The sequence below is a fragment of the Takifugu flavidus genome, chromosome 10 (assembly GCF_003711565.1).
Source record: "Takifugu flavidus isolate HTHZ2018 chromosome 10, ASM371156v2, whole genome shotgun sequence".
Classification (NCBI taxonomy): Eukaryota; Metazoa; Chordata; class Actinopteri; order Tetraodontiformes; family Tetraodontidae; genus Takifugu; species Takifugu flavidus.
The window spans coordinates 12980552-12995368 of record NC_079529.1 but is presented as its reverse complement, the minus strand read 5'-3'; the positions used below and the strand labels follow the sequence as shown (position 1 = coordinate 12995368).

Below are 14817 nucleotides of genomic sequence, written 5' to 3'. Positions count from 1 at the left end.
GACCCAATGAAGGTCAAAAAACAAATACCTTCAGTGGTGTCTGAAGGAAGGAAGGATGAAGTGTTTTTTTATTTTATTTTGGTGAAATAAAACATGAAACACAACGCTCATTATTGATGTTGCTTATTTAAGCAGGAGTATTCTTTATGAATCACCAGAGCACGTTCAACATGAACACTTTATCACACAGAACACAGTGTCCCAGTGAGTTGTCCTCCTTGGCCACGGGCGCTACTAAAGATGCCCAGACACCCCTGCTGCTCCCGGCGCACCTTCCACTTCTTGCTTTATAACCCAAAAGTTTCGGGTTTTAACGACTCATGTCAATTCTACCTGCAGGCATCTGTGCTCGCTACATGTTAGCCCCTATTGCCCTCAGGCCAACTGTCTGCATATCAAAATTGGGTTTTTTCCATCCTAAAATACCAATAAATCATTCCTTGGATTGACCCCAGGAGCGGGTAATTACATGTTATCGGTCTCCTGCAACGCGCGTCGAATTGCGGCGCCTGCAGAGGAGGCGAGTGGCCGCTAGGTGTCAGTATCTGGTCAGGAGCAGAGAAAAGTTGCGTCTCTAAAAGACAGTGTCCTCTCACAGACATTTATCCGCCTCTCTCCCTCTTATTTCTCTTCTCTCGTTTTCTTTCCTCTCCCCCCCATTCCTCCCTCTTTTCTCTCCTTTCTCTCAGGCTTGGAGCGAAGTCTCCACACTCCAGCAGGAATCTCTCCAGAAAACAGGTTCAAAGCTCAGACTCCTGGATGAGTCTGAGAGGGTCCCTCTCTGCCCTTCTGCCTCAGGAGCACTTTCCAAGTTCAGCAACTGCTGCCGGCTGCAGAGAGGAGGACGAGGAAGAGTCTGCTTCTGTGAGCGGTGCAGAGAACCAGAAAAGAAGAGAATAGCGGGGCTGAGAGGCGGGATAATGAAGACTTCACGTGTTTGGGCTCCTCTGCTGTTGCTGCCACTCACTTCTCTGGTGAGTTCAATGTTCCTTTGACCTTCTTCACGTTTCTTTGTGATGCATGCGATTCCTGTGTTTTAGGCTCAGCAACACTCAGAATCCATGTGTGATTGCACAGCTCATCTCAATATTTCCCTCTGATTTAACCCAATTCCCGCGCTCTCCTTTATACCGCCGTGAATAAACAAATGCCCTCAGCTCCAATTCAGATTTTCACCTCTTAAATTCCGCCCCACTCGGGATAATTCCCCGTCAGCAACTCCCGGGCTGCGTTTCATCTCCTTCCCCCCATTTGAAGCCGCAGCTCAATAATAATGTAGCCCATCCCGACAGAGAGAGCGGCAGCGGCAGACAGAGCCCATTATAGAGAACGCGTCCCATTGCTCACAACTCCGCGTCTTGACAGCTTGTGACAAACCAATTCCTTTAATCCTGGAAGAGACAGTGACCCTTCAACCACTAATAAATCTGTCAACACAAATATGGGCGCCGTGCAGGAGCCACACCTCCCGCTGAAACAAACATTCCACAAACTTAATCCCTGCAAACTTGACTGGCCTTAAAAAGCTCCCGTGGTGTTATCTGTGTTTAATTTGCATAGTGATGGAAAGAAGTCAATTACCATTAATTATTCTCTACAACTTAATACCCATTATTGAATTGAATTTGTCGCGAAAACCATAAACTCAATTTCACGGCTGACTGGGCGCACTAATCATTCCACCCCCTGACTATTTATTTATTTACTTATTTACTTATTTATTTATTTATCTATCGCAGCTAAAGCTGATACAGTCGGCGCTAATAGCCAGTTTCTTCGGTAAGCCTTAATGGAACAGGAGTTTGGAGTTTTGGAAGCACTAACTGAAACACACAGCAATAAATCCTCCCAGGTTAGGGTTCATCACACCAGGACACAAAGATAATCAGCAAATTGTGACTTAACCGCGGCTGCATCTCTGATCTAACTGCATCATTTGAAGGAGAGCGTGTGTGTGCGTGCGCGCGCGTGCGTGCGTGTGTGTGTGTGTTTTCAGAGCGGGCTGCCAAATTGCTTTGCTATGCTTTAATAGGATGATCATAATTGTTTCGTACTCGGTGCATCCTAAGCTTTGGCCTGCGGCTCCTCCAGCAGATTGACAGACCTATGGGAACCTCACAAACTTATTTTGGCCGGCTTTGAATCAAGTGGTGTGTGAAATGATATGATTATGCGTTTTCCTCTGGGTAAGTTGAAAAGGGGTGCCTTGGTTTTCAGCACCAACTCCCCCCCCCCCACACACACACACACGCACACACAACCCCAAATAACCGGCAGCCCGTCCACACATGTATTTATCCTCCTCAGAAGTCATGCTAATAGCGTGTCCTGCCCTCTCAGAACTCTGCAGCAGTAATAGCACCGGGCTCCATCCGCCGCCGCCTGTGATGTCCTGACACACTCCGTGATTTGTCATCATATTTGACCCCCCTCAGGTAACACTTTGATATCACTGTGAGAATGGTGGGCTTAATCCTCAGTGGGCATCCACTGCCCCCAGCTCCCCCATCAATAACAGGCAGCATCAGCTTACTAAGGAATCTACTTGAAGTTACTTTTTGCCGGCAGTTGAAAAGTGCAGCAGGTCTGAGCTGCTCAGGAGGCGGCGGGTCGCTCAAGGGATGCAAAGGTCTTTGGTTTGATGCCCGCTCCCTGCCGTCCACATGGGCAGCAGGGAGGGCTCACGTGCACCTGAGCGGCGCAGAGCTCCGAGGCCACGTCCACGTCTCTGGAGAGCTGCAGAAGCATCATCTGAGCACGTCGACTCTTGTTAACCTCCGCCACATTTCGCATCCTCATTACGAGCTCCTTGTTTTTTATCCCTCGCTGTTTGGGTTCTCTTCCACGAGGACATTAATACGTTCTGGTGCAGCGACCTGGCCGTGACCACGGCACGCCCAGCTCTCGCTGTCAGACACCAAAATCCTTCAGAAATTAGTCTGTGACCTTCAAGAAGCTCCACCATCCTGAGCGGCGTTCCCCTGTGTTGCACTCCATCAACTCACAGATGAAGAGTTGTCCTATAAACGCCTCTTCATCCACATTCACACCCACGTTTTATGCTCTCCTCTCCTCTGTCTGAAGTGTCTCTCGGCGACGGATGCAGGCAGCTCCTGCCGGGAGGGGCCAGTGGGTCGCGGGTTTGAGCCCAGGCTGGACGCAACCCTGGACCATTAGCTCCCGTTTAGAATCAATTTGAACAAACGTGTGAATCTAAAACCAAAACTGTTTCAAAGGTACATAAATCCACCTCCGTTAAGGCTCTTTAAATGCCGTTGCGTTCATCGGAACGGTTGAAGTTTCCTGCCAGTCGGATCTGCCATTAGCTTGTCGCTCTGTTTACGCACAACACACACACACACACACACACAGTGAGGCTCGCTCCTTCATTCTTTGCTGGCACGGGTTTGTGTACAGCCAATTTCTCAGACATTTGGCTGCCTTTATTGGGGTGGGGGAGGGACTCCTGAGGGAAGCTGGAGGTTGCTCATTGTCCTGTCTGAAAGAGCCGATGCCAGCGCCTTATCGCAGCCTTGCCGAGAGCAGATAGCATTTAGGTCTGTGTAGCGACTGCGCGCAGCATCTGCATCTGGTAATCAGAGCGAGGTCAGGAGGGCGTTCACGTGCTCCCATCATACCCAGCGAGGAGCCGTGTTTGTTGAGTACAGGAGACGTCCTGAAAGCAGGAAACACCAGCTTTTGTGTTGACTATGGGATATATTTCAGGTATTAACTCCAAAGATTAGTGTCTAAATATGAGTTACATCTGTGTGTCAGTATATGCTGCTTTACATTTTAGTGAATTATTTGTGTAGAAATGTGATCTATTTATTAAAATTAAAAATATAAAACAACACAAACTAGGTTTTTTAGAGAAACGGTTAAATGTCTCCATTAAAACACACCGAGGAACAAGACAAATAAACTGAATTTGTTTATTTTTGTCCTCATTATTTAGATTTGATTAATTAGTAACCTTCCTCGAAATCAATTTCTCTCTCTTGATGGGTTTTTTTTCTGTTTTTAGCATAAAAAGAGTTTGGAAAAATTCATTAGAATTAGTGAATAATCTGATGCTTGAAAATGACTTTTGTGGGTGTGATTTTATTTTTTCTAAATTGACCAGCACCATTTACTACAGTGTCAGACAGGGACAGATCATCATCATCATCATCATCATCATCATCATCATCATCATCATCATCATCATCATCATCATCATCATCATCAATGTTTGATCTTAATTAAATATTCACTGATTATCAAGGGTGTCAAATTACATAAAGCAACATCCAAAATATGTGTGTGTGTGTGTGTGTGTGTGTGTGTGATTGCGTGCGAGATAGAGAGAGAGAGAATGTAAAGATAAAGGTTACAAATGTAAAACTACAAATTAAAAACACAAAAGCTGATCACTGAGCTTGGAAAGGAAGAAACAATCAGTTCGATTTGGATTTGAACATTTAAACATTTCAATACATTTTAATGTGATGCAAAAAGTGTATTTGAGCTGCCCAACAAATTAGAGTTTTGCATGAAGACTCCTACAGTAGCTCGTCCTTCATTTGATATTTTAATTAAAAGCCAACATTGACATAATAATATCTGTTAATCCTGAAGTTATCAAAGTGGGATTGTTGACCTTTATACTGCTGTTTGTTTTCCTCCTGCCCCTTATCCAACAGTTCCATCTCCCTTTATCCCCCGCCCCCCTCTCTCTCACACACACACACACACACACACACACACACACACACACATCTCTGAGTGTGTCAAAGCTGCTGGAGTGAATGTTGGCCCCGCGCGTGTTGCCTCAGTCAGTCGGGTGTTGAGGATATAATCGTTGCTTTAGTCAGGACTGCCTCTGATCTACCTAATCTCCCCGAGCTGGATTACAGGTTGGGCTCTAATCCACCAAGTGAGGGTCTCTGTGAGTGCCCAAATCCAAAGACTGTCATGTGCTTTAGATGAAAGCTAATTGCATGTCACACTTTAGGAAGCATACATAATGCTGGTGACAAGAGAGCCGAGTTCCACAACAACTTAGCTGTGACGATGACTTCAGGCTGGAAACCTGCAGGAAGGAGGGAAAAAGGCTCTATTAGAGTCCAGGCGGTCGTGTTGCTTCATTCAAAGACAACAGAGCAGAAAATCACACTCCCATCCACTCACACTCTTATATCTGCACACATTCCCCGAGCTGGATATAAATCCTGCTCGGATCAGCAGCGTTGTGGAAATATTCTCTCCCTCTTTATGTTGGACCGACAAACACCGACACATCCCGGTGTCACGTGTTGATCTGCTCTCATTGCCTCGGTCATATTTAAGGATATTTAAATATTCAAAAGCCATTTGAGGGGCTAACAACTGTTTCTTCAGCGGGAAGGTTGTGGGTTCAATTCCCAGGGCCATTAAAGGCAGGCTCCAGACTGATCCTCCATCTGGCCCTGACATTTTGCTGTGTGCCATGACAAATAAAGCTGCTTCTAGCTGCTTCAGAACACATAGTTTTGAGTATATTAACATAATTATTGGATGCTTCATCCGACCCAATTGCCTAAATGGACTTCAGGGTCCGAACCCAACAGGCCTCCATGAGAAAAGAGCGATAATAAAGAATAAAGCAATAAAGCCATTGAGTAGTTGGGACTGAATATTTCATCATTTGCTCCTGTTTATCCTGATGGAAGGTGACCACCAGCTCCTCTTCTCCCCGTCCGTCAAATCCAAAGACTCACAGACTCACAATGTCATTGGCTGGACTTTGTGAGGGGGGGAGAGGGGCTGTTTTCAGGGGTATCGATCGCGGGTGGAGGTAGAACATGTAGATGCTGCAGCAGATGAATGTGCTGTCAAACACGCTGTCCTGAGCCGCGGCGTCACTCCTCGTTGGAGGCTCGGGGAATCTTCGCCATCTAATCTGCGCGATTGTTGAAACAGGGTCACCGAATGAATCATCAATCATCCATTCAGGCAACATTCAGCACATAATAGTGTTTGGGCATCATGTCTGCGGCCAACAAGAGCTTCGAAGAGCTCCACATGTGGCAGGAACATCTATTTTAATCACATCTGTATTCACCCTCACAAGTGCCGTCCAATTTTCTCCTCATTGATGGGTGAAAAAGGTTCGATAGTGGTATTTAATAAATAATGATTTTACTGGTTAGAACAGAACATATTTTTGAAGAAAACACACAGGATTATCTGAACCATTGAAATAAAGGTTGATTTCGCTTTTGTTGTGAGGTTTTAGCTGCGATTCTGATTCTGATTCTGACTGCAACATTTAATCTCCCTGACTCTAAAAAAAACCCCTCCAGAATAATTGTCATGTGTTTGGTTCCAGGTGACCGGTGCTGGTTCAGGAACCTCCAACCTGAGAGAGCCTTTGAAGCCCAAGCTGAAGACCTACTGGAGCGAGAGCAGCCGGGCTTTCTCCATCAGCCGTCTGCTGGCCCAGACCCTTTATGACAAGGAGAACTTCACCTCTCTGGATCTGAACTATGACGATGCAGACTCATACTCCAAATGGGAGCCGTGGAACAGGCATTACAATGTTTCCAGTCCCCAGAGTCCCAGATCCAGGACAAAAAGGAGGCCCATCGTCAAGACCGGCAAGTTCAAGAAGATGTTTGGTTGGGGTGACTTCCATTCCAACATCAAGACGGTGAAACTCAACCTTCTCATCACCGGGAAGATCGTGGATCACGGCAACGGGACATTCAGCGTCTACTTCCGTCACAATTCAACGGGTCAGGGCAACGTGTCGGTGGGTCTGGTCCCACCGACAAAAGCTGTGGAGTTCCAGGTCCAGCAGCCGTACCACCACCATCACCAGCAGCAGCAGCAGCAGCAGCAGCAGCAGCAGCAGGAGAAGACGGCTCTGGAGAACAAAGAGACCAAGCTGTTCAACTGCAGGGTGGAGTACGAGAAGGTGGAGAAGGGTACCAGGAACTCTCTGTGCGCTCACGACCCATCCCAGAGCTGCCCGCAGGAGCAAACCCAGAGCCACATCTCCTGGCTGTGCTCCAAGCCCTTTAAGGTCATCTGCATCTTCATCACCTTCTACAGCACCGACTACAAGCTGGTGCAGAAGGTGTGTCCAGATTACAACTACCACAGTGACACCCCCTACCTCCCCACTGGCTGATGACCCAACCAGATCTGGAAAGGTGGGGGGAGTGGGAGGGGCAAAGACACAGAAACAAGGTCTGGGGTCGTGAGTGGCAGCAGATTCGTTTATTGAAAATCTTTGTTGCAAGATTGGAACTGCTCCGGTGAGCACGGCTGACCCCGGGTCAGCGTGGGAGCATCGACGGCTTTTACCGGCTCGCAATACGTCTATTACACATGCATAGCTGCTTTCACCACGAGACTCCCCACACACCCGCTACATGCCGATTGTATTCATGTAAATATTGTGGATCCCAGAAAAGGATTTTATCGGTGTTTCCTCCTGCTGCTTTTGTTGCTTCTGTTGCCGGTGCTGTTTCTGTCTGTACACGTGCGAGCGTCAGTGTTGCCGAGTCCGTCCACTAGTCTTAGGAAGCATGACGTGAAAAGTCTTTCTGAGTGGTGTTTTTGCAGTTGTTAGAACGCGTAGAACCCCCCCACGCTGTTGTTCTTAGCCGGATCCGTGCATGAGCCCGGCGAGGTCGACTCCCAACTGATCATCTGTGTGTTCAATGCATATCAGCCGCTGAGAAAGCAAAAACAAAAATGTGTCTTTAAATGCTGTGGTGTGATTGTGAACCCTTCCAAAGGCCAAAAAAAACACAAAAAATACCCAAATGAAAGTTCCCATCGGATCAACGCTGTGCTGTTCTTTTTTGTAAACCATAAAGTAATGAAAATTTTATTTCCGTATGCTAAGGTGCTGACATCCCAGTCCAGTATGATACCATAATAATACTGGTTTCCAGTCATGAATCACCCCAGAATAAAGATTTGACCTGAAACGGTTACAAACACCCAAGGTTAGAATGGAGTAATGTCTGTCATTAAAAACACCAATTTTGGCAGTGCAGAGAGTAATGTAAGATGGCGGTAAAAGGTGGACGGCGGGAAGATGGGAGATACATTAAACAGCAGGTGCTAATCACACGTAGCAACCATCAGAGCTCCTCTTATCAACAGGGGAAAAACCAACATTGACTAACATCGCTGCCAGTTAATGATATTCAGCTCTCAATTGGCTATTAAACCTTCATTACATAAATTGGGAACCAGTGGCACCATGTGAAGTGTGTAATGGAAATGAAGAGCGGAGTCAACACTCTCCAAGGAATTAAATAAAATGCGCATTGCGAAAGCCCAACTTTGCTCCCAGGAGCACAAATCAAGGCTGTCCATTTAATTCAGAGCTATTTTTGTGTTGCTGCTTTCAGACCTGCTGGGAGTAACCTGAAATTCATCCAATATGCCAACATGAGGTAAATGTTGTGACTTGGCAGGCTGAAGAATGGGGGGGGTGATGATGCCTGTGGGATAAGTGAACATAACGAGGAATTTATAATGTGGGGGTACGAGGCTGACAGAAATTACAGGAAGTACCTGAATCAAATTAAAAGCTTTTATCTCCCAGGAGGAAGGACGGATGACTAATGTCGACCACTTCTTTCATCTCACCGTAGCCGCTTTGATGTCCTCAAACTTCCAAGCAAAACGTGAAAATGTGCCAGCGACAATTAGTTCAGCCTTCAAGAGTGGAAGCGGCTCCTCCCGGGACAATCGCGTCTCCCTAATGCACATCATCACTTGGTCCCGGCTCTGTAGTTTAGTGGATGAGTGTGAGCCTTGATGGTGCTGGAGCAACTATTGACGACTACACTAATGAATACATACTGTATACAGTAGCTTAGCATGTCTGGACGCTGGAATGTGGCAGCGCCGGACATCCCAGTTATCACCGAGGCCAGTTCCGTCATCCTGGGCCGGAGCCATCTGTGTCTGCCGCCTGTCCTCCAGCTCGCCCACAATCCCTGATTAATGTGGTCTGGGCTGGAGCTGTCAGAAATGGCAGAGAGAATCATGGGATTTCTCCTTTGGAGTCCCGATGACAGCCAGCAGCTGCAGGAGTAAACAGATGACTAACCACTGGCCTTTGGGTAGTCTGTGGAGATCTACATGGAGGGGGGGCTTGAACATTGGCTTGACATTTAGGTGGATTAGAAACTTCTTGGTTCTGCTCTCGTGGTGTCAGAGGTGGTTGGCATTGTAATTTTTATTTCTTCTGTTTAACCCCGCAGCTGCCGCCGCCGCCGCCAGCAGCCCCTCCCCCCAGGGCTGGCTTATTGAGGGCCAACTCGGGCTGGGAATTTGATTTTAAGTGCACAATGTGGGCATTTGTGGTATTTTGTGCGTAAGACTGCAGGACATTTGTCTCCATTTGACAAGCACAAACAATAATTGTCATTTCCAGACATGTTCTGCTGCTGGATTTATTGGCCGTCCAGCTCTGGAGCTGCTTTTTTTTGGGGTGAGGCATTATCATTTTAAAGGATCAGACAAAGGCTACCTTCTGCCAAAGCAAATAAATTATTCTCCTCAAAACACTATTACTCCTCTGGAATTGAAAAGCGGCTCCAAGTGAATGTCTCATATCAGGTAAAAAGCTGAGGGGAATTAATTAACCTTTGTCATTTTAATTGCTTTAGTGACAGCTGTCCTTTGCTGCCTTTGCTATCCTGGTGAACATACTGGGGAATTGTCTATTACTCTCACAGAGAATAGATTAAAACAGCACAGCACAGGTTGGAGTAATTTGCCTTGACTCCATGCCCTCCAAACCAAAGCCAACAGGTACCAGTACTTCATCCACAAATATGCCTGGAAATGAACAGAACATCACGCTCCTTCCAATCAAATAAATGTTGGCAACATGAAATGAAGTTTACGCTCTATTTAATCAGCTTTGTCTCATACTTCATGAGTCCTGGTGGAGAGGTGGTGCAGCTCTCCCTGGGTCCCAGAGGGACCGGGGGCCCTTGTGATGGTGATCTTTTAGCCTTTATGAGGAAGGAAGACGACGACAACTGTGCTCAAAAACTACCATCAAGGACCTGTGTTGTGAAACCTTTATTTCAAACAATATAATAAACAAGAATTCTCCTAACGATTCAAAGGGACCCAAGAGTTTCTACAAAAGCCAGATGCACACTGAAGCATAAAGATTACAACTACCAGACATCATTTGCGGATAATAACATTTATTAGGTAGCTGCAGTTCAGTCAGCGACAACTTTATTAAGTCAGGTACACAAATACTGATGACAATGATGTGATGCATTTCACAACAACACGAGATAAAAGAGGATTAGAGAGCTCATGAATACCTTCCCCAGATATCTGAACCATTTACCACTCTCGCTCATCCTCTTCCAACACAGGCTGCCGCTCTCCTGGTAGGATGGAGGGATGGATGGATGGATGGATGGGGGATGGATGGATGGAGGGATGGGTGGATGGATGGATGGATGGATGTATGGATGGATGGATGGATGGATGGATGGATGGGTGGATGAATGGCTGGATGGATGGGTGGATGAATGGCTGGATGGGTGATGGATGGATGGATGGATGGATGGATGGGTAGAGGGATGGATGGATGGATGGATGGAGGGAGGGAGGTTGGGAGGGAGGGAGGGATAGATGGGTGGAGGGATGGATGGATGGATGGATGGATGGATGGATGGATGGATGGATGGATGGATGGATGGATGAGGGGTGGGAGGGAGGGATAGATGGATGGATGGATGGATGGATGGATGGATGGATGGATGGATGGATGGATGGATGGATGGATGGATGGATGGATGGATGGATGGATCAGCCCTCTGGCTGGAGAAAACTTGGAAATTTGGGAAAGCTACATTTGGGAAAATTGAAAGGATCCAGGAGAATCCAGGGTTCCAGTCCCGCCTCCCTGACTCACCTGTAGGAGGTCATGGGATCCAGCTCCCTCAGATCTTCCCAACGTTGCTGTCAGCAGCCCCAGCACCCACAAACCCCCGGTGTTACTGATCCAGAGTCAGCCTCCATCTTTACATTCACTTTTATGCGCATATCAATTTCCATGACATCAGATGATCCTGTAAGACGAAGAACGAACCCTCAACGTTCTACCAGAACACGTGTGGTGAAGCCACAGCAGAGGCTCCTTCTCCATCCTGGCAGGTGGGTCCAGGGCAGCTCTGGAGTTATGGTTCCTCTTCACAACTCACCACAGACTAGATGCTAAAACTGCTACATCTTGTGTTTATGTTCACATTTGTTTTAATTACAAGATGGCTCTGAAATAAATTCTTTACAAAGCTACTTGAGGTCAATTCAAGTGGATTTGTAAAGACTTGCGGCTCCATAGACGGGTGATGTTATCAGAGCAAAAACCAGATCATGAGGACAAAAGAACCTCCAGAGCTCAGAGACGGGTCTGTGTTGTCCTCTTCTCCAGGCACAGACCTGGAGAAGAGGACAACACCCCAAGAACCACCTCAGCAGCCTCCGTCCTTCTCAAATGGAAGGAAATTGGAACAACCAGGACTCTTTCCAGATCAGCTGACTGTCTGAACAAACGTAGCAATCTGGCGTGAAGTGTTTGAGACATGACCAAGAACCCAACGATCACCCTGGCTCAGCTCCAGGGATCCTGTGTTTAGATGGAAAACAGTTCCAGAAGGTCAAACATCACTGCAGCACTTCCTCATTCTCAGCTTTATCCGTGAACAGATGGGAGCTTTACTCAGTAAAGATAAATAAATAAATAAATAAATAAACATGTGAAATCCTGCCTGGAGATTGTAGAACTGGAGAATCAGACGGTGAGAAATGAGATTCTCTGGTCTGATGGAACCCAGAGGAGAACCGAGGGGAGCAACCCTGATCCAGAACCCTGTGGACCTCAGACTGGGCTGAAGGTCACCTGACAAAACAATGAGCCTAAACTCAGCCAGGGAAGTGTGTGTGTGTGTGTGTGTGTGTGTGTGTGTGTGTGTGTGTGTGTGTGTGTGTTTTCAAGGTTTCTTATATGTTTCCTCTTCAACACCGCAACATCCTGATACTCAGGAGATGCTGTTCTGTCACCAGGAGAGAAACAGGAATGAACCCCGAGACTGACTGAGAGCCAGTCACACACTCCCTCACACAGTCACACACTCCCTCACACACAGTCACCCCCCCCACACACACACACACACACACACACACACCACCACCACCACCCAAAAACAAACACATCAGGTTGACTTTATTAAATATCCCCTGGGTGTGTGTGTGTATGGGGGGGGGCAGCGAGCCGCTGTGCAGCTCTGAAACGACTGTAGGAACCTGCTGCAGCAGCATATTTAAGACACCTCCAATATTATAATTAATAATGTGGCAATAAATGTTCGTGACTATGAAACACACACAAGGACTTGATAAATATCATATATATTTTTCTCTCTCTCTCTTTCTAATAACCAGAGAATATGGAATTGCTGAGGAGGTGTCAGAAATAAATATATTAGAACTTAAAAAAAGAAAACCCTTGAAATAAATATCCTTTTAGATTAGGATTCAAGGCAGGAACTATCTGTGGTACATGACTTATTTTTAAATTTAACTTCCTCCACTTGGTGCACATTCATTGAGACATGCCATCCATCTATCTTAGCCTGCGGCTGCAGTCATTCCTTGACCACGGCTGCAGAAGCCGGCTGTATTTCAGCATGCTGAAGTGCATGGAGAATTCCCATGAAGGGTGAGGGATTATGGATTTTGGCCTCTAAGCTGCCTGGATGCCCAGTGAGGATGTCTCTGAGCGTAGTAATCTTCAAACACCACGCAGAGTGATGAGTGGGCACCGAGGAGTTCTACTCAGGATCTAAATATGTTCCAGCAAGTTACGAGTGAGACAGAAAGACGGGCGAAGAGGGGGGCGATAAAGACTGAGCAACAGGGAAGGAGGGACAGACAGACAGAGAGAGAGAGACAGAGAGAGAGAGAAACACCATTTGGTGCAGAAATTTAAAGGATTGGCTCCTGCAGGCAAAAGACTTTTGATCCTGTGACCTGTTTTGAGCTGCAGTCTGTGTCTGAAGGCGTGGAGAGATTGGAATGGAGTGGTGGATATGTAAATGTCATGGTTCCTCATCACCACACACAAGTGTAGAACAGAAAAAGGCAATTAAGTGATATTTGAGGTCAGGTCAGTGGGGGTTGCAAACCTTCATAAGTCAGTTTGGACTGTGTTACCAGAAAATGGGACTTAAAGTGTGGGGCCAGTGTGACACTGGGGGAGTCTGATGAATGGATGGAGCCAATCATGCTACCCCATCAAAATGTCAGGCAAAATCAACATCATTGCTCGCGCCGATCAATATTAGAACGGAATCTCTTAGACTCCCACCTAATTGAATTAAGCTGCATAACTTATTTAATTTGTGGGCCTGATTGTTATCCTCTCTGATTGATGTTTAACTTCTTTAGTTTGATACTATCTTGGCCCAAAGAAGGACTCTCATTACGGGGGAAGTATCCTGTCCTCCAGAACTGATTGGTGAGGTTGAGGTTTTGAAGGGCAATGTGGCAAAGTGGACCTCTTTCTCCAGGAAATCAGGCAATACTATGGCCACCAAGTTTTTTATCTACTGCTCTAAACACAGTTTGGAAGCAAGCATGTTGCACGGAGGTATAGAAGATAAAGGAGGAGACTGTCTGCAGACCGTAACCTTGGAGTTTTCCAAAGATCAAGAGTTCAACGTTCCTTTCTTCGTCGCCAGATTAAGCCTGCAAACCTTTACTTATGCTCTTTTAAAAATATAAGCCATAATCGGCTGTTTTCGTAGGAGTCTGTGTAAAATGTGTGAGGCTCTCTGAGCTGTATGCTGCTCACATCCTCACTGCGACTGTGCAGCACAAATACTGTCCAAGGCTGCGAACCAGTACATCAATTTGGAGTGTGACAAGAAATTCCCTTTAGGTGACAACAAAACGTACATGCTATTAGATCAGCTGCAGCATCGTGTGATGAAATAAATTGAAGCCAGCAGATGAGAGCTTCGGGCCGCGAAAAGGAGAAAGGACACATTAGGAGGAGCCGCGCTTCTGTCTTACACTGCCCCCCTTCGGTCAAACACGGAACTACACGCTGGCCCCGAGCTAACCAGGGAATCAAGGTCACGTTTACAATTTAAAAATCATTATTAATTATCTTTACGTTTTACTTTTCCTCTGTCAATAGTTAAAATACAAATCATCAGCTGCATTTACTCAAGTAACTGTTTTTTGGTTTTTCTTTTCATTTGATGCCAATTTGGTATCCCCATATTTTGATCGACGTCTCTGTAATCAAGACAAACCCCCTGAAACTCTACACAATATATTAAAATATTATAAGGATTGGAAGAGGAAGCTGGAGTGAGTTTGTTCTTTTAATTACTGCTGATGATCTTTTCTAGCTGGTCTTCAGCTCAGATGGGCTCTCTATGAGGAAGAGGAGACCGAGGGTTTTGGGGGGTGGGGGGTGTTTTGATGGTCCACTAAAACATCCCACATACTGGAACATCTATAATCATCCTTGAGTTTCTCCCCTGGCCAATGCTTTTACTGATCTCATCATCTGTGGTGCTCAGGCAGGTTCTGCTGAGGAGGAAGCTGAGCTCTGTCACCTGTGTCTTCAGGCTTCTTCTGATGCTACCGTGTTTGAGTCTTCATCCTCTCACCAACACGTGGACTTTTAATTGTTAATGTGAAGGGTGACATGGAGTAAAGGCATGTTTATTCTCTGAGCCTGGATGGTCCAAGATCTTTCCAGTCTTCTCATTACAGAGA

General features: G+C 46.3%; 1 protein-coding gene across 1 annotated transcript; it reads left to right on the top strand.

Moving 5' to 3' along the window:
* Window positions 1-617: 617 nt before the first annotated feature.
* Window positions 618-7981, top strand: LOC130533103 (neurexophilin-1). Its single transcript, XM_057046249.1, has 2 exons — window positions 618-974; window positions 6353-7981. Exons 1-2 carry the CDS (start codon window positions 921-923, stop codon window positions 7154-7156), a joined length of 858 nt encoding a protein of 285 aa, XP_056902229.1. The 5' UTR covers window positions 618-920; the 3' UTR covers window positions 7157-7981.
* The last annotated feature ends 6836 nt before the right edge of the window (window positions 7982-14817 follow it).